The following is a 19,350-nucleotide window of genomic DNA, read 5'->3' on the forward strand; positions in this document are numbered from 1 at the left end:
AAATGCAGGCAAAAACATTTTGGTTATGTAGTAAAGGCTGAACGTAGTTATGGTAATAACACCTTAGTTAGTAACCTTTGTTTGACAGTCAGGCTTGGTATCAAAAAAACAACTAAAGGATATAAATGTTGATATTTTTAAATCTCCATTTTATTTTTAATCTTCCATTGTATCACTGCACAGATGTGTCTGTAAACTCATGGCATCCAAGATACGCATTGTGGTCACCAGCAAGTTGGAGCATCTCAAAAGAGCAGACAAAATCCTCCTGCTGCACAACGGAGACTGCTACTTCTACGGCACCTTCTCAGAGCTGCAGGACAAGCGCCCTGACTTCAGCTCCCTCCTCCTCGGCATGGAAGCTTATGACAACATCAACGCAGAGCGACGCAGCTCCATTCTCACAGAAACTCTTCGCAGGGTCTCCATTGATGAAACCGCTGGCTTCCGAGGCCCAGAGACAATGCGGCAGTCGTTCCGCCAGCCACCACCTCCGCTGATCGTCTCCGGATCCCAAGGCCATCCTGGAGGTGATGGCTACCCAGAAAAACGCAAACAGTCCCTCATCCTCAATCCGCTGGCAGCTGCTCGCAAGTTCTCCTTCATCGGGAACTCCCAACAGACAAACACTCCCCAGTCCACGGCGATAGAGGACGGGGTTCGTGAACTCTCTGAAAGGAAATTCTCTGTAGTACCCGAGGATGATCAAGTAGAGGAGGTGCTCCCCAGGGGGAACTTGTACCACAATGGGTTGCAGCACCTCAACGGGCAGCGGCGGCAGTCTGTCCTGGCGTTCATCACCAATGCTCAGGGCCATGCGCGCAGAGAGCAGATACAGATGCAATCCTCCCTCAGAAAAAAGCTGTCCATCACGCCGCAGTGTGACCTGGTGTCCGAGCTGGACATTTACGCCCGCCGCCTCTCCAAAGACAGCATTTATGACATTAGTGAGGATATGGATGAAGAAGACATGAAGGTAGAGCTTTCGTAGACCCTTTTTCAAGGCATATTAAAGTACATGAGTAGACACATTTTTATGTTTAGACTTCCAGAATAATTGTTTTCTTCGCCCTCATTATCATGACGTGAACACTAACAAAATATACTTCACATTAAAGTTTGTCTGGATATATTGTCTGGTAGTCTCTATGGTAAAAGAGCCACTCTGTTTCTTCACAGCAATGCTTCGCAGATGAACGTGAGAACATCTTTGAAACTACCTCATGGAGCACGTATCTACGCTACATCACCACCAACAGGAGCTTAGTCTACGTCCTTATTTTCATCGCCTTGGTCTTCATCATTGAGGTAAAGTCACAATATTAAAGTTTTTTTTTACATATGTGAATTTAATTTTATTAAACAATTAACAATACTGTTTTTTTCTTTCCACTAATAGGTTGCTGGTTCAGTCATTGGCATTTTCTTCCTTACTGAGTAAGTGTCATGTTTCATGTTCCTTGAGACACTGAGACTAAAACAGCAGACGACACTAGTGCCTGTGTTGTTCCAGTCAGCAATGGAATCCTGCCCTGTCTGCATTTGCAGCATTTGCCCCCCACAGAAATACTAAATATTGTCACGAATTCTGCTTTGACAAAAGTATTCAGTGGCTTAATTTGTTTTCAACAAACATTTTAGGCTTTTCTTTTGTAGTGTATGCTTTTGTAGTAATTCTAAGTTCTCGCCGTCTCTTTTACAAGATTAACTTACTAAACAGTACAATATTTGTTTAAACATATGAATGTTATTTATGTTAAACATCAGTTAAGTCAAGGAAATGCCCAGTTGGTAATATTTCGGCAGAACCAGTGCTTTTAAATGTTGGATTCCTTATGGGTGTGCAGTTCGGAGTTTGATGTACAGTATAAAGTATCATATAGCGCATGCATATCTCAGCCATTCCACATTTTTTGGAACTGTTATGTATGAGCTTTAATGGTGCAAACTAATTTGTACTCTTGTCTCCTTATTAGCAGCCCAGCTACAGTTTAGCTTGTGTCTATATTTCGTACTAAAATTCAGTCGGTGTTTCATTCTCCGTCCTTTGCTCTGTTCTACCAGAAAGATCTGGAAGGACAGCACCACCCCTCCAGCTCCAAACTCCATCGATGAGGAGCATCACAACGCCTCGTCGCCCGCCGTCCGCAGGGGAATCATTGTCACACCGACAAGCGCTTACTACATCATCTACATCTATGTGGCCACATCGGAGAGCGTACTGGCCTTGGGATTCTTTAGGGGTCTCCCGTTAGTGCACACATTACTCACTGTGTCCAAAAGACTGCATGAACAGATGCTTAGCGCTGTGCTACGAGCCCCCATGGCTGTGCTCAACACTATGAAGACAGGTGATTTTCTTTCTTAATATTTTTCAGGGCTTTTCTGTTTTTTTTTTTTTTTTTAACTAGTCAAAAGTGCAAATGTCATGACCGTTGTGGTTAGGGCTGGGTTAAAATAATCAATTCTCCAATTAAAAATCGATCTTTGTTTTGAGTGATCTGATATCAATTAATAAAATCCCAAAATCAATCTTTTAATATGTCTTTTCACCATTATGTTTAAGTAAAAGGACTTTAAACTAACTTTTTGGGGTTCAATTCTTAATGTAAACATTAACCTGGTGCATTATAAAAAACATTTGAGGGTTGCTTCTTGCTTGTACAAATTACAGCGTAAGTTCTCTGAGAATCTATTTTATATCCAAGTATATTGGCATAGTAACTGAAATTTCCCTAACCTAATTGATATCGACAATGTAATCAACTCGGGACCTTGTGAATCGGAATCAAATCGATTTAGGAAATCATTGGCGATACCCAGTCCTAGTCGTGGTACAGTATACATGTATTTACCTGTAGACCCACATCTGTTTGCCAGATAAAATACCATGCTGATGTTGTATTTCACTACAATGACAAGTTTCCTTTTTCAGGCCGGATAATGAACAGATTCACCAAGGACATGGCCACCATAGATGACATGCTCCCCCTGGTGCTGTTTGACCTCATACAGGTATTTTACCAACACAATGGATGGTGTAAGATAATATTTTTAACAAAGTTTCAAGGTTTTATTTGTCACACACTTAATCTCTACATTGTGCAGTGAAATGCTGGTTTGCCTCCTCCAGTACTCCAAAACATCTACAACAATTAAATGTATAACAAAGATAAGATGTTATGTGCAAATACATGCTAAATGAAATACTAAAGCCTCTGAACACCCACATAGGTGATTTCAGTTGATCTGGCTGATTAGACCTCTGCTCAGGTTGAAAGTGTGCCAGAGCTTTGATGGGAATTTATTAGGTCACAAATCTCATCTACCAATAAAAATGATACATCTGTCATTTGTCCTGCCCTATCAGGTGCAACAAAGCTAACAGGAGACTCGGGAAGATGTCAATAAATCAGTCTATACACAGCCACACAGTTCTGGGAAGAGATCCAATCAGCCAGATTAACTGAAAACACTGTGGGTCTTCAGAAAAAAAATATAAAAATATACCGTATTGGTCTGAATATAAGACTTTTTTTTTTTCCTGGAAATACGTCTGGAAAAAGTGGGGTTGTTTTGTATTTGGAGTCTAGACTTTCAGCTGTTAAAGTCGCAGAGGCTGGTTTTAGAACGTAAGGGACGTAACCTGTTTCAACAGCCAATAGAGAAGTCAGCTATAAACTATAGAAATAACATGATCCATAATCCATTCTATTTTAATGTTACAAACAGCTGGTCGAAATGGCAGAGTTTTAGACGGAGTCTCAACGACTGTCCGAAAGCACGGTAACGTTATAATATAACATGACCATATAACGGTTATATGGAGTTATAGGAGCGCCCAGCGGCGTTAGAACAAAGCAGTGAATCAAAGAAATAAAAACGTGTTTTCACCGATTCATCACTAGAAGTGTAACTGTAGCAAGAATCTCAATATCACTAATGGTATCCATGTTCATATTTAGATGCAAGAAATAATATATCCAGCTACAAAAAAGCCTAAAAGTCGGAAGTTAGAACAGAAGTACAACTAGGCGTTGTCATGGAGATGAAACACCGTCTAAAAATGCAAACATCTAGAGAAAATCTTACCGTAGTCCTCAAAGCAGCCGCTTCCAAGAGATTGACAGGAGAGTGTGTGATTACGTGACTGAAAAACGGAATGATGGGATGCCTATTACCAGAGCAGTCATTCAGCTGCTGTGGTCCTGCTCAATGCCCACAGCTACTATTATTATTATTAGTCATAGTTCTATTATCTTCATTGTTACTATAATTATACCATTGCTATAATTATGAGTCATATTTCTATAATTGTTATAGTTAGGTATTATTGTAGTTGCTGTGCATCTCTCTCTTTCTTTCTCTCTGTCTTTCTTATTAATAAAACAAATCAAGTAATTATTTTCTAACTTGTTGTACGCTCTCTGATCAGTCTTCTCTTCCGCTCTCACCACAGCTCACAGTGATTGTTACAGGTGCCATCTTCACCGTGTCCATCATACGGCCTTACATCTTCATCGCTGCCATCCCATTGGCTGTCATCTTTGTTATCCTCAGAAAGTACTTCCTACGAACTGGACAGCAACTCAAGTTACTGGAGGCTGAAGGTGAGAGTGTGGGATGAATTGTGTATGTGTGACATTACGCCTATATATTAGTAATAGTGCATTAGCTCATTTTTTCACTACAAAAAGACATAAGTACCAGAAAGGACAAGCAAAGGAATGCTGCTTCTCATCATAGCATTGCATGGGAAGTTGAGTACTGACCTTTTCATACAAAAGAAAAATAAACAGTGTAAAGCCAAACAAAATATGGCAGAAATTGGGTGGAACATGATGGATGCATTTAATTATCTTAATTTTCAAATGTGGCTTTACTTAAAAAATGCATTCTGAATGCAGACCTCTAAATGTTTTCTTACAATGCTCTGCAATCTTCTTTTTTAAATGGATCTCGCTGATTTGTTTGAAAATGTCCATCTTGCTAAAGTATCCCTGAGTAACAGGCTGAATTCTCACCAGCCTCATGGGTGTTGTTCTTTAGCGCTAGCTCTAATCTACTCCTGAAGATTTTTTCTGAAGTTTAATATTTTGATTTATCTTTTATTTGACGACATAATGAGGGTAAGAGTTAAGAAAAAGGACAAAAGGCAGAGAAGAGATCGGCAAGAGTAAAATTATGTTATGTTAAATATTTAGGAAGAGTAAAAGTGAGAACATGATAGGAAAACCAATAGAGCGAACAGAGGAAAGGAGACTCGGCGGGGCTGGGGACGGGACAGCCACAGTCATCATAACTGCTGGCAGGGCTGGTGGATGGCCCGGGCCAAGGGGGCAAAGGCCTCGCTGAGGGGAACAAACACATGACAGAGGAAGGGTTGAAGGAGAGGATGGATGGGCTGCCTCAGAGGGGCAGGAACAGTTTAAGGAAGTGAGGCAGGGCGAATAAAGTAACCGCTATCCTCCAATTAACAAAGAGTTGCACATTAGACAATTGTTTTTGCTCGTTTGAACTAATTTTGTCAGGGTTTAATCTGTGGGTGTACATTTGCTGGACAATCTCTTTAACTACTAGACCTTTTTCCCAAGGTGTAAGGTATTGTGATAAATGGTGTGTTGCAGAAAAAAAAATTCTGTTTACTTGTAAACTCCTTGTTATTTTTTTAAAGCGCCCGTATTATGCTCATTTTCAGGTTCATAATTGTATTTTGAGGTTGTACCAGAATAGGTTTACATGGTTTCATTATCAAAAAACACCATATTTTTGTTGTACTGCACATTGCTGCAGCTCCTCTTTTCACCCTGTGTTCAGGTCTCTATTTTAGCTACAGAGTGAGACATCCTACTTCTGTACCATCTTTGTTGGGATTCGCACATGAGCAGTAGCTAGGTAAGGATCACAATTGCTAGCTAGCTGTTTCTCTAACTGCAGTCAGTACAAGGCAGGATTAGCCGGGAGACTTCTTCTAAACGAGAGCGCATTTCCAACTTTGCGTGGAATACCTGCAGAAGAGGGAGATGTAAGTAGTTCTTTTGTAGATTATGGTGAACTTGTGTGTGTTGTTGCAGTGTTTTGCCATTGAGAACGAGGGGGCTAACCGCTAGCATGGTTTAGCCCCCTCGTTTAGCTAGTGACGTAGAAAGCCGTGCAGATTTTGAACAGCTCACCCGGAGACTGAAGGCAGGACACATTCGGAAACTGTATCTCACTCAAAACAGCATGGATGTTTTTTTTCCAAGTTTGTATGCGTGTGGAAGCACCAGAGACACAACATAACAAATTGTTTTCATAATATCGGCACTTTAATAATGTTGATTATCTACAAATAGTTTTTCTTAGTTCCAGTTAAATTTCATTCACAGATAGATTAAAGGGTCTGTTCACCCTGCCAAAATGGATGCCCCCAATGAATGGATATTTCTTTCCAGAAACACTTCCCCTGTTACTTTGGATAATCCAGAGAGCACGATGTCAACCGTTTTCATGGGGACTATTTATTTCAGTAGAACGTATTTCCAATGAAAACTGTTGACAATGTGTAGTTATAGTCATCGTTCTTGTTCCTGTGGAGGTTGAATGCACAAACGTGCATTTTGCTTTTGTCAGCGTACTGACTAATCTTCACAGTTCCTTAAAAGTTGTTTCATGAACTAAAAAGTCCTTGAACTTTGGGTTTAACTCTTGAGTTTCAGACCTGAGTACATAATTACAATGACTACATCATTTAAAGATTTACAATACTGTTTATCAAGATACCCAAAAACAATTGCATATATTCGAGCACAGAACATTTATCTAAAACTTAAGAAGTCCTAGTGTGTTAGCCAACAGTACAGTGTAGCACTGCCAGAGGATGAAAAAACAGGTCACTGGACTGCTGACGAAGTTGCCACTGTGTGTGTTTTTTGGACTTCCCTGCTCTGCTCTTGATTCTGTCAGTGAATGTGTGTTTGGGTGATGACAGCAAGGTCTTTCCGGAGCAGCTGAGAGCACATCGGGGTCAGACAGATGAGCCGAGCTGGGATTTCCTCCAACCCCATCCTGGTGTCGCTCTCTCTGGTGTCACAAGCAGCATGTTCGACAAATACAGTGGAAATGATGTGTCACTCAGATGTTAATTAGAAGGTTTTCACTTTTTGGTTTGGTTCATGGAGATAGTCGAGAGCAATACAATGAAATTTCTCTTCCTTACTTTGTCATCTTTTCAATGTGCGAGCAACTCATTTAATCTCATTTAGTTTATATGGTAAGGTGTTTAAGTAGACATTCAGCCTATGATAATTAACCATTTTGCGATTAGGGGGGAAAAGAAAGGCATCTTCCTGTGAGTTAGATGTAGTACTTCAACAATATGTGTCCCTTCTCCTCTCCTGCAGCTCGCAGCCCCATCTTCTCCCATCTCATCATCTCGCTGAAGGGTTTATGGACAATTCGGGCTTTTGGACGTCAGAGCTACTTCGAGACGCTCTTCCACAAGGCGCTCAACACTCACACGGCCACCTGGTTCCACTACTTGTCCACACTGCGATGGTTCCTCTTCCGCTGCGATATGATCTTCGTCCTGTTCTTCAGCGCCGCCGTCTTCATCGCCGTAGGCACCAACCGTGAGTGATTATTAAGGCTTGCATGTATGGATTTAGGATAGGAGTCTCAGGTGATAAGCAGACTTGTTTAATATCTAGAGCACAGTATATTTAGGTTTATACAATACGTTTTGAAAGAGGTCAGAAGAATTGTAGACTTTTCTCAACCTATACATACCAAATAAGGTAATACTGAGGAAACTTCATGAGCTGTGATTGCAGCAAACCTCAGTTCACAAGGACGCTGTCATTTTGTCAGAGTCTTCAAGGGAACAAGAGCAGCAGCAGTTTGTACACATAAATCCCATGAATGATTAGGGAACATCTTGAAATTCCAGTAAGGTAGTTGGTTAGTAAACATCTTATTATTTCCAATGAGCTTATCTAGTGAAGAAGCCTCAGCCTTATCGGTCTGTAACAGTGTGTGTGAGTCAGATATCAGGATCATAACGGACAGTTTGTCTGTGAAAACTGATCAAAGTGTTGGAATGCCTCCGGATAAAATGTCATGTACAAAAGGAAGCCTGTGTGTGTTCAATTAAAGGAATAGGAAACACAAGTGCACGTGTGCACACACACACACACACACACACACACACACACACGTTGTTGCGTCATACCCTGTGTTTATGTTGAGCAGATTAAATGGTAATTTCACAGCTCATTATTTCCAATAGAGCAAGTAGCAGAGCTGCAATACCTGACTGCTGCTCTGACATCAGAGAGAGCAGCTTTGATTGGACAATACTGAGGACTGTGTGTGTGTCCTGTGCTGTGTATGTATGGGTGTGTGTGTTCTACAGAGGACAAACCAGGGGAGGTTGGCATCATCGTGGCCCTGGCTATGCTCATCCTGGGGACTTTCCAATGGGCTGTCATCACCAGCATCACTGTAGACGGACTGGTATGTGACGCACACACACACACACCCCTATCGTCGTTTGCATCATAGTAAGACCTGACTTGCATTAAAATACCACACAACCAGTGGCCAGTCAAGAGTATGTCAAGCGTTACAAATGCACACATTAGAGGAGGTTTTGCTGAACATGTATGGGTTCGTTTTTTAACACCTGTGTCTGCAACCACATCACACAGCAGCTAGTCCTCAACGTTTCTGTGTTCAACCTTCCCAAAGTTTTCCCACACCACTCCACCATTCATTACACCAACTCCCTGCTGAAGTTCATGTATGGACAAACCCATTTTGCAGGGTTTTTCCTAGCATTTTAAGGCTTAGCGCAGCACCCAGTGGTGGTCTAAGGTTATAGAAGACCAGCTTAGAAATTGTTTTGGAAATTCCTGCCTCAACAACTCCATGGAGAACCACTTAACTGTATTTATAAAGGGGAAACTCCCAGTGACCCACAGCTCTCCTCACCCTTTGCCTTTTCTCCTCTCAGATGCGTTCAGTGGATCGGGTGTTCAAGTTCATCGACCTGCCATCAGAGGAGCCGCTGCCAGCCAAGTCTAGTGGTAAAGGAGGCCCCGACCTGGTCATTGACAACCCTCATGCCCAGGACTGCTGGCCCAACCGCGGCCAGATGGACGTCAAGGGCCTCACTGTCAAATACACAGAGGCTGGACGGGCGGTCCTCAGCGACATCTCCTTCTCTGTGGAGGGAGGGCAGAGTGTAAGTCCTGAGTGATGGGTAAAGAGTGTGTATGACTGGATTTTAATGAAACTCGAAGTGATGAATGTTAGCTCTGCCTCATTGGATTTTAAACCATCAAAGCACTGCTTTGCTCGAGAGGCACTGCAATTAAAGGGTCATAGAAAGGTTATAGCAAGGTGACTTACCAACCTGCCTTAAGGACGAGTTACATGTGGTGACATGTTTACTGATTGATTTTTATTTGTTTGAAGCTGGGGTGCGGGACATTTACATATAAAAGAACGTCTGTTAAATTCAAGAGCTAAACGAGTTCACACAATGCTGATGAAGCCTATTGCCGTCAGGGAAAGCTCTCTGTATTTCAAAGTATATTGGAGTTGTAGTGTCCGTGGCGACTTGACCACTCTGGCGCACCGGAAGTTATGCGTTTTACATGAACCAGCCAGAACTAAAGGGGGTAAAGACCTTGGCGACGGAGCAGCAGCTAGGAGTATGGCGGAAAATCCTAAGAAGTCTTCAAGAAAAGTTTCTGGAGTGGGCTACATTTCTGGCATAGATAATTAGCTCATCCGACGACTCCATCACTTGGCCTTTTCTTTTCCATTGCCCTTGACTTGAAGAGAGCAGGGTGAATATTGGAAACGCGACTGCAATGATACTGTTGCTCCTTACCTGCTGGATGTGTAAATAGGCAACTGTTGCCATATGAACTTATAAGGTTATAACATTAGTGTTTGTTTCCCCCAAGTGGACAAGAAAAACAAACCGGTAATGGAGTTTTAAGTTACAAATTAGATGATTTTTTTTGTTTATGGTCATGTATCAATATTCAAATGACCAAAATGTAATTTCTGTCTGAGGCATAAACCAGGCAACACGACAATACAGACAAATAAGCAAGACCCTGGGGGAGCTGTGCAAATTGAAATGATTATAATAAAATAATGACATGGCCAAGGACAGTATGAGTAAAAACAGCAGCAATAACATTATTGACAAATGCATAGGTGTTTGCTGGTAGCATAATAATTTCAAACTCATACATACTATTGCCATACTGTAATATGTCCCTTATATCTTGATTTCAAAAACCTAATGGTATTTAATTGGCCACATAGCTTTCAACGGAAAAGGGAGAAAACATCTAATATTTGGCCCCTGTCTCTCTGCTCCTGGCCGTATTTATAGTCAGTATTCGCTCCATATTATGAATCCTGCAGGACAGCCGAGCTCACTTGAGTGTCAGCCCTTTAGCCTCGTCCCATTAGCTACTCTATGGCCTTCTGATAAATGAGCTATTTGTTGCTGCAGAAGAAAGGACAGAAAGCTTTTAGACTCATTAACACCGCAAGACAGGAGTTCATTTCACAATGTCAATGTCCTACTCGTATATACTTGTATCCATATTTACTGCATACTGTACAGTATGTGTACATGCAGTATATACAGAATTAATATAGGTATGCATGCTTAGATAGATGCCTTAAAGACAACAGCTACAGAACTAACTGAAAAGCAACAAACAAGTCAAATGTTTTTGTTCTGGTTGTGTGTGTAGATGGGTCTGCTGGGTCGAACAGGTTCTGGGAAGAGCACCCTGCTCTCCGCTCTGCTGCGTCTCGCCTCCACTGACGGAGAAATCTCCATTGACGGCATCTCCTGGAGCTCCGTCTCCCTACAAACATGGAGGAAGGCCTTTGGGGTGGTGCCGCAGGTACGTCTGTGACTGCTGAGCCGCTTTTTAAAAAGACATAGCATACACAAGGTTGCTGGTTCAAAAAAAAAAAATCTTGATAGGTGAATGAGAGGCTGATATCAGTAGTATGGCAATACGGACACGCAGCCAGGAAAGCAAAAAAGGTGAATTAAAAGTTATAACAATTCAGAATTCACCTGTAGAGAGTTCATTCTGGCACCACCACCAAATGTTCCTACAGTTTAATCTACATCGTTTTGGGTGTGACTCAGTCATTTTTGCCAAAATGTGGTGCATTTCATTGTAAAAGAAAATAAAATAGGTACAAGTTTATTTCATCAGGAAAAGAGACAAAAGCCTGAAGTCTGCGTGATATGACAAATTTTAGGCCAGTGAATCACCTTTATCTTTCTTAGCCATAAACTTTAAACAAGTTCAGAATTTAAATGCATGAAAATGCATTATTACTGCCATTGTAATTGATCCAAATTATTCTTATTGTGAGGGCTACCTTTCTTGTTTCAAGGCAACCTTTTAATCCAATCCCTTGACTGTGTGATAAAATGTTTTCTCTGGTCTGTTTTGAACAGAAAGTCTTTATTCTGACCGGCACTTTCCGGATGAACCTGGACCCACACGGACGTTACAGCGATGAGGAGCTGTGGAGGGTCGCAGAGGAGGTGAGGCTCCGTTTCCTCTTTTCCTCTGCTGTTCTTAGAATTCTGGCCATGATTGGAAAGTTAGTCTGTTTTACCAGACAGTTGGACGTTTAATCAATCAATCAATCAGAGGTAATGAACTTTTGAACTTTTTTTGGGAGTTTTTTTTAGCCACAGTTTGGATGGATTTGGATGATATGGATTTTCTTCTCACACCGCTAGAATACAGTCAAAAAAGTAGATGTTGCAGGAAAAAGAAATAGTATGAATAGTTGAATAGTTTTGGCCATCAGGATTATCTGATGCAATCATTTTGTTTGGATGCTTTTGTTAAATAAAAAAAGGATTTTGAGCAAACCATGTTTATATTTCTCAAAATAAGGTTAATAAAAAACTGAAATTCAAGTATCCTAACAGGTCTTTTAATGTGTATCTAAAGCTAATGGTTCAGGTTTAATCCGCATTCTATTGTTGCTCTGTGAATGAACCTGTCCTCTGAGCTGGAAGCACAAATCTCGTCCTCCACGATGGTCATTTGAGTGAATTCTAAAGTAAAATCTGTGAATCGCCAGGTGGGTTTGAAGTCTGTGATCGAGCAGTTTCCAGAGAAGCTGGACTTTCAGTTGGAGGACGGAGGCAACGTGTTGAGCAACGGACACAAACAGCTGCTGTGTCTCGCCCGCTCCATCCTCAGCAAGGCTCGCATCCTGCTGCTGGATGAACCCTCCGCCTACCTCGACCCCATGTTAGTATTAATGCCAAAACACTAAACAATCTGTGTGTGTGTGCAACATGGTGTCTATAGTGTATTGTTGTGTACCTTTAGTGTAATGCAGTTTCCAAACGTTATTGTTTCAGAGTTTACTTTTGACAATTTGAAACTTAAGTAAAATTCTGATGTACTTTTACCATTTTATTTTATGCTACTTCTACTTTTATTATACTTCTACTCTGCTACATTTCAGAGGATAGAATTGGGTTACACTTTACTTGAAGGTGTCTATATAAGAGTGACATGACACTGTCATGAATGTGTCATAAACATTATAAACAAGTCATAAACGTTGACATAACGCTTCTTTTAGTAAGTGTCATTCGGTTTTTGTTAGGGTTAGAGTTAGTTAGGGTGTCATGACAGTGTCATGTGTTCATGATAGTGTCATGTCACTCTTATGTAGATACCTTCAAGTAAAGTGTTACCTAATATTGTGCTTTTTGCTCCACTACATTTATTTGACAACATTAGTCATTAGTAGGGCTAATTAATTTAGTAATTGAGTATTCTACCGATTATTATTTAATCGATTAAGTGAGTAATCGGATAAGAAAAAAAACAGCAATAGTAAATATACAAAAGAGAGGTTTCCTTTTTAAGAAAAAGCTACATTTTTATATTGCCTAAATTGCATACAATAACAGGGATAGATGCTAATATTTTTAAGCACAGGCTGCATGGGCCACCAAGCCCCTTATTCTGTTGGCAAAAGTACATTTTTAGTGGCCTAAATGTAAATCTTTTTCGCCCCTTTCCCCTTCATGCCTCTGGCTCTTTGCACTGGATATGCAAAAGAGCTGTTCACTAAGCCCAGGTAAATGTGACTGTACAAAGCTTGAATCGGAGCTATTCAACTCCACTGTTCAGGGGGAGAAAGAATAAAGAATGCAGACATCACCGGCATAGTCCGATGATGTCATTCACGTACATATTAAGTAGCCATGAGGTTAACCGCTCCAGGAGGGAGTGGCTGGTTTGTCTCCGGCAGCAGCTAAGTTTAAAAAAAAAAAAATATGTCCAAATTTCAAGATTAGTAGCAAATTAATAAACAGTTAGACTACAAACCAACAGCTTTCGTTTTAGCTTGTTTGTAAAACATCGCTATATGCAGAGTAGCATGCTGTAGGCTAGTTGTGTAAAACCGCACGGTGGACGAGAGCAGCAGACGTTAGTTACCTTGTGTCGGGTTCGCTCCGTGGAATGGATGAGTAGACTGGGTGTTTTCTACTGAGATGATGTAGCAGCATATTTGCAGCTCTAAATGATCCCAAACTTTCTGTCGTTTTCTCTTGCCTGTCTCTTCTCTTAGCCCCTCGCTATTTTCGCTGTCTTCCTTCATTTTGTAATCTGCGCAGTCAGTCTTGTGTCCAGCGTCAGCCCGTTGTGCGCTAGTAATAATTATCCGTGCGGAAACTCAGTGAGCCGTACAACGTTAGTTACATTGATTAAACGAAGCTCCGAGGCAAATCATTTTGCATCGAGGATTTTTAGTAATCTAATTATTCGAGTTACTCGAGGAATCGTTTCAGCCCTAGTCATTAGTTCGTTTGCAGATTCAAATTATTAATAGAAAATTACAGAATATGAATTAACTAATGAGGTTTTATTATAGTATAACTACCCAAAAGTATATAGTAGTATAGTACTGTATATAGTATAGTAGTAATACTATAGTAGTATGAGTAGTTAAAGCTTCACCTTTACCAGCTGCAACAAAAGTGATTAATGCATCAATAATTATAATCCAATAATATGAGTGATTATTAAATGGGCCGTTCTGCATAATGACTACTTTTATTACTTATTATTATTATTAAGTACATTTTGATGCTTTTACTTTTACTTTGTGCTTTTTATTAGATTTGCAGTAAAACGCGTAAATGCAGGACTTTTACTAGTAACAGTTGTTCTACACTGTGGTACTGCCAAAATGTACCTCTGCTACTTGTGTAAGCTGCTTTAATCAGAGCCTTAATACAGCACATTAACATTAAGGTCTGACTTCTAATGTAACAGCATTTAAATCCTTGAGAATGTATAAAACCTCACAAGTGAACCTGCAGACTCAGACCTCAGCTATGACTCGGCATTTACTGTAGATCTATTTCATGTCACGAGCAGCATCAGATAGATTTAGGGCACATTGATAAAAGCAGTGCATGCTGCGTTCATCCTGTCTGCCTGTATCACTGCAGTCTCTTTGATATGTCTTTTTTGCTCCCTGTGTGGTTTTGTAGACTCTATGTGGGCACTTAAGAAGCGTTTGGTGCCTCCTACTGCACGCTTGTAAACACAGCTGATACCTGAAAGTGATCCAGGGTTTGTGTGTATTTCCTTTTGTGTGCGTTTGTGGCAGCGGAAGTCACCCAAATCCAACATGTGTGATGTTCCTGTCACTGCATATGGTGACAATCTAGAGTGCTTAGAGTAATTCTGACCTAATGCGTGTGTAACCATACATGCAGAGGGGGGTTCACTATGGTAAATGAAGCCTATAATGAGCAATCTAGTTTAACCTGAGGCCAACGCTGCCTGCTCTTTTATGTCGGCTTCAACAGGAACAAAACACTGCGCTAATGAGTGCTAGCAGTAGAGAGAGACGGCCTTTGATGATGATGATGACTGTGTTTTTGTGTGTGAGCAGAACGTTGCAGGTCCTGAGGAAGACGCTGAAACACTCATTCTCAAGCTGCACTGTCATCTTATCAGAACACAGAGTAGAGCCGCTGCTGGAGTGTCAATCATTCCTGGTAAGTTTCTGGATACAATTTTGATTTTCTGCTGATATTTGAGTCTCTGTCAAAGTCAGACAATTTGTGCCAAGACAGTTTTCAGAGTTTCATCAACATTTTAATGCCCAGGTGTTCGTAGAAGCTCACAAAACTCAATCTGCCTGTAAAAAAAAAAAAAAAAAATTAAACTAAACCAAAAATTACCCCCCACACACACACACTTTTTATTTTAGTTACCGTTTATAAGTATTGTATATTTCTTCTCTTTTTATTATTGTCTTAAATGCTCTTAGCCACTGTAACAGAAAAATTCCCCGCTGTGTACTCTGTACCCTAAGTATACTCTGTCTTAACTAAAAGGTGTTTGTCATCAGAAAGTTCTGCAGTTTCATATTACACAATTTAGGACAGCACACACACACACAATGTAGCTTTGTTCTACTGTTTACAAAACAACCAGTCACATCTCAGCCCCAACATACACTCTCAGATTTAAGTAAATATTTAATATTTTTTCGGACCTTGATGTTTCAGATATTTTAAAGCAATTAAACCTAATGTTAAAAAAAGGCCATTAGTTTGAGGCAGTCATGAATTTGTTCATGCAAGGCCTGGAAAATCCTTTATTTTACAAAATGAGTTTCCTGCCAAATTTCCTCCTCCAATCAGCTGTTGTAAATCTTAGAAACATCATATTTTGCAAGAAAACACAGGATTAGAAACCCAGATAAACACATAACCAAGTTCTCCTCCCTCCCGTCTGTGTAGATGATCGAGGGCAGCTCCATGAAAAGCTACGACTCCATCCAGAAGCTGCTGAATGAGACGAGTCAACTGAAGCAGGCCATGAGCCCTGCCGACCGTCTCCACCTCTTCCCGCCTCTTAACCGCCTCAACTCCAGCAAGAGGGTGGCGCCGCAGACCGCCAAGATCTTGTCCCTGCCAGAGGAAGCTGAGGACGAAGTCCACGACACTCGCCTCTAACAACCGGCCAGACACACAAACGCACACACCCCTAACTCGAACGGACAAAACAAAAGTTTTGATACTGGTGATTTTGGGCCAATAGTGAACATGTTTGAGCTATTGTTTCCCCAAATTACCAGTGAAACAGCATCTCAACCACTATGGGACACTAAAACTCTCCCAGACAAAATATTTTATTCAGTAGTAGGAGAATTCAATTTACTTATTCATAATTAACTAAAATTTAAAAAAAATAAAAATCTGTGCATAGAAAATAAAAATTAAAGTTTTCCAATATATTAACATTAAACAAAATTGGCTTTTTAATACTTGATTTTTTTACCACCACTTGTTGACATGCAACATGTCTGCAGGTTTAGAAAAGATATAAATAAATTTGTATGTAGGTGAATCGGAATTAAAAGATGCAAGAAGGGTTCCCATAATGAAGCTTTTGCTGTAAATCTATCACTAAATTAGAAAAATTATAATAAACCACACTGTGTTATGTGCTGCAGGGAGAGCTAAAATACTCCCATGTAACAGGGACCACCAGAAGCAGAGACACTTTGTTAAACCATTTCAATCAATCAATTTTATTTCTCACATGAAATTGTGCGAGGTGCAATTCCATTGAAATATAATTTCATCAGCTCCTTAAACTTCTGCGTGATTCGTCATGAAGCAGAATGTGGCCGTCAGATCAGCACACGAAATAGAGTAACCCGGTTAAATGGCACAGGCACTCCAGGATCCAGCCAAGTCTCCGCAAAAGGACACCACACTTCCTGACATCCCGCTGGAAACCGGCGGAGGCATGGTCGGACGCCTACACTGGCTAGCAGGATGCCCAGCAGAGTAGTCATATTCGGTGTTCAATTCCTCCACGCTTGCCTCGGTGCCCCCTCTGATGTAGATGGAGATGGACGCAGAAATGGTCTTACTTGTCCCCGTAGTCGGGATTGTAGCCGTAGGTCATAGCTGATAGCCGTCTTCACCTTTTCCTCTGTGTTTACTCTGATGTCTACATTTGGAAACTTTGACCAGCCAGGCTAGCAGAGGGAGCAGGAGACTGGTGAGCTGATTCCCCCATCCTGATGAGAGACTTGTAGTCATGAGATGGCCACAGAGATGGCCTTGCTAACTTGAGGTAATCTTCTCCACCTTTTCATCGGTGTTAACTCTGATGTTTACATTTGAAAACTTCACCGGCCAGGTGGCTAGGTAGCCAGGCAGGAGGTTATCAGAGTCCGAAGGAGACCCGAAAGTTGATTTCCCGACCCTCATGAGGGACTCCTAGCCACGTGCCATCAGCGTCCACCGTCAACAACATAAAGCACAACTAATATTTCTAAAATGGACAATTCAGCATACATTTTGCAGAGCTGACGGAGGGGCGACTGGAGAGGTCCGCACTCTTAGCCTAGGTTGAGAGATGTAATTTCTGGTCACAGCCTGGTGTGACGCTCATCGCTCCGTTTGCCACCAATGTTGCCATCGTCGGATAAAGAACAGGAAACCTGAGGAAGTTAACATTAGTCAATGTGCTTTTCTAGCACATTTCAAGTGCCTTTTGCAGGTTTCAGTCAGGTGCTTTTTGGGGATGCTGGACAAACTGTGAGGGCTGCCTCAGTTCAGATAATCCTCAAAAAGTTTCTCCTTTTGAAACCAAAATATTGTATTGTATTATATTTTTTGCATACTTGTTTTAAAAAAACAAAAACATTTTCATTGGTTTCAACTAAGGGATTATTTTAAGATGTTTTGTTCTGAACAACCAGCTACTTTTCACTGTTTTAACTCAGACTGAACACAACATAGCAGCAACTGTAGAGGTCTGCTCAGAAAGCACATTAACTTATCACATGCACGTAATCCAATCATCTTCAGGTAGCTAGCAGGAATCAATATTACAGATAATATTGCACATAAAAGAGTTCTCTGCTCGTTCTGAGCTGAGGCCATATTGATACATTTGAAAACTTTGTCGTTCACACACTACACTAAAGGGCAGTCCACACCGGGGGATATTTATCGTTAGCCACTCGCTGGACAAACATAGGTTGGATCATTGTAGATTAACGGGATGTATGCATCCGACGTCTGATGGGAGTTTCCCAGTAAGCCTCTTTTCACAACCAAAAACAATTTTCAGAAACAGATGATAAGAAGAGATCAGGGGTCTCATTTATAAACGTGGCGTACGCACAAAACGGGGCTGACAATGTGCGTACGCCACTTCCCACGCAAAGGTTGTGATTTATAAAAAAACAAACTTGATGGGAGACTGTGCGGTCCTCCACGCAAACTCTGACCCATGCGTACGCACGTTTTGGAGACAAAATAGGAATTGGCGACGCAGATGGTGAGGTGGTGAACTGAAGTCAGACTGCAGAAAGTAAATGGGAATAACGATTACTCGTAATATTTTCAAGCATTGATGCCTCACGCACATTTTGTCACTCCATATCATCCACGTTGTCATGAAGATTAAATCCAGCAGTGTTATTTGCGCTTGTACTGAGTGATAATTGTTCCATAAACACCTCCAACTCAAATCTTAAATAAAAATGTGTTCTTAATGTTTAATCGGCGCTGTCTCGCCGTCACATTGTCCGCTACGGAGCGCAGGAGGAGGAGATGGCCCGACTGCATGGAATACAGGATAGCATCAAATACCCTAGCATTAGATAATGGCAGAGCACAGTGTAAATAACTAAATATCTGTCCTTTAATACTGTGCATATATCATCAAATGTCAAAGTCTGAAAATACAGCTGTTAAGCTCTCGCGCAATCGTTACCCTTAATGTCCTCGTTATCGGTCCGAACTTTAATACTGTTTGTGACAAAACCTGCATGAAGAAAAGTGTGTTTGCCTATTACACTTTCGTCTTCAAATTGTATCTCGGGGTGGGGGGGGATACCACTAGTTGATGCTGTGTTGGCAAGGTGTTAACAATCACAAATTGTTGTAAACATAAATACTGCGGTGATCCCCGTGCGTAATGCTGCATGATGGCACTGCTGGCCCTGCAGGAGGACTACGCTAATGGAAGAATCAGGAGAAAAACAGACTTCAGGGACCATGACGATGACTGGCTAATATGCCGATTTAGATTCCCTAAAGCTGAGCTCTTGGATCTATGTACGGAATTGGGTCCAGTAGAGAGGGCAACGCGCTGGAACCGTGCCATCCCGGTCCAAATACAGGTCCTCGCCACTCTGGGGGAAACCGGCTGTTTTCAGAGGGAAATGTCAGACAACTAAGTATTTTTTTTTTTTATATATAAATGTTATATATAATCTTCAACTTTA

At 41.1% G+C, this 19,350-nt stretch overlaps 1 protein-coding gene across 1 annotated transcript in view; it reads left to right on the plus strand.

Annotated features, from left to right (window-relative positions):
- Positions 1–18,209, plus strand: part of cftr (CF transmembrane conductance regulator) — a 43,256-nt gene extending 25,047 nt beyond the window's left edge. Inside the window, exons 14-27 of the mRNA XM_031279712.2 lie at positions 184–976; positions 1,180–1,308; positions 1,400–1,437; positions 2,065–2,351; positions 2,936–3,015; positions 4,460–4,610; positions 7,383–7,610; positions 8,393–8,493; positions 8,993–9,223; positions 10,764–10,919; positions 11,492–11,581; positions 12,133–12,305; positions 14,980–15,085; positions 15,836–18,209. Coding sequence (XP_031135572.1) covers positions 184–976; positions 1,180–1,308; positions 1,400–1,437; positions 2,065–2,351; positions 2,936–3,015; positions 4,460–4,610; positions 7,383–7,610; positions 8,393–8,493; positions 8,993–9,223; positions 10,764–10,919; positions 11,492–11,581; positions 12,133–12,305; positions 14,980–15,085; positions 15,836–16,051 — 2,779 coding nt within the window. The 3' untranslated portion in view covers positions 16,052–18,209. The remainder of the gene's footprint in view (positions 1–183; positions 977–1,179; positions 1,309–1,399; positions 1,438–2,064; positions 2,352–2,935; positions 3,016–4,459; positions 4,611–7,382; positions 7,611–8,392; positions 8,494–8,992; positions 9,224–10,763; positions 10,920–11,491; positions 11,582–12,132; positions 12,306–14,979; positions 15,086–15,835) is intronic.
- The last annotated feature ends 1,141 nt before the right edge of the window (positions 18,210–19,350 follow it).

Source organism: Sander lucioperca, chromosome 7 (assembly GCF_008315115.2).
Source record: "Sander lucioperca isolate FBNREF2018 chromosome 7, SLUC_FBN_1.2, whole genome shotgun sequence".
Lineage (NCBI taxonomy): Eukaryota > Metazoa > Chordata > Actinopteri > Perciformes > Percidae > Sander > Sander lucioperca.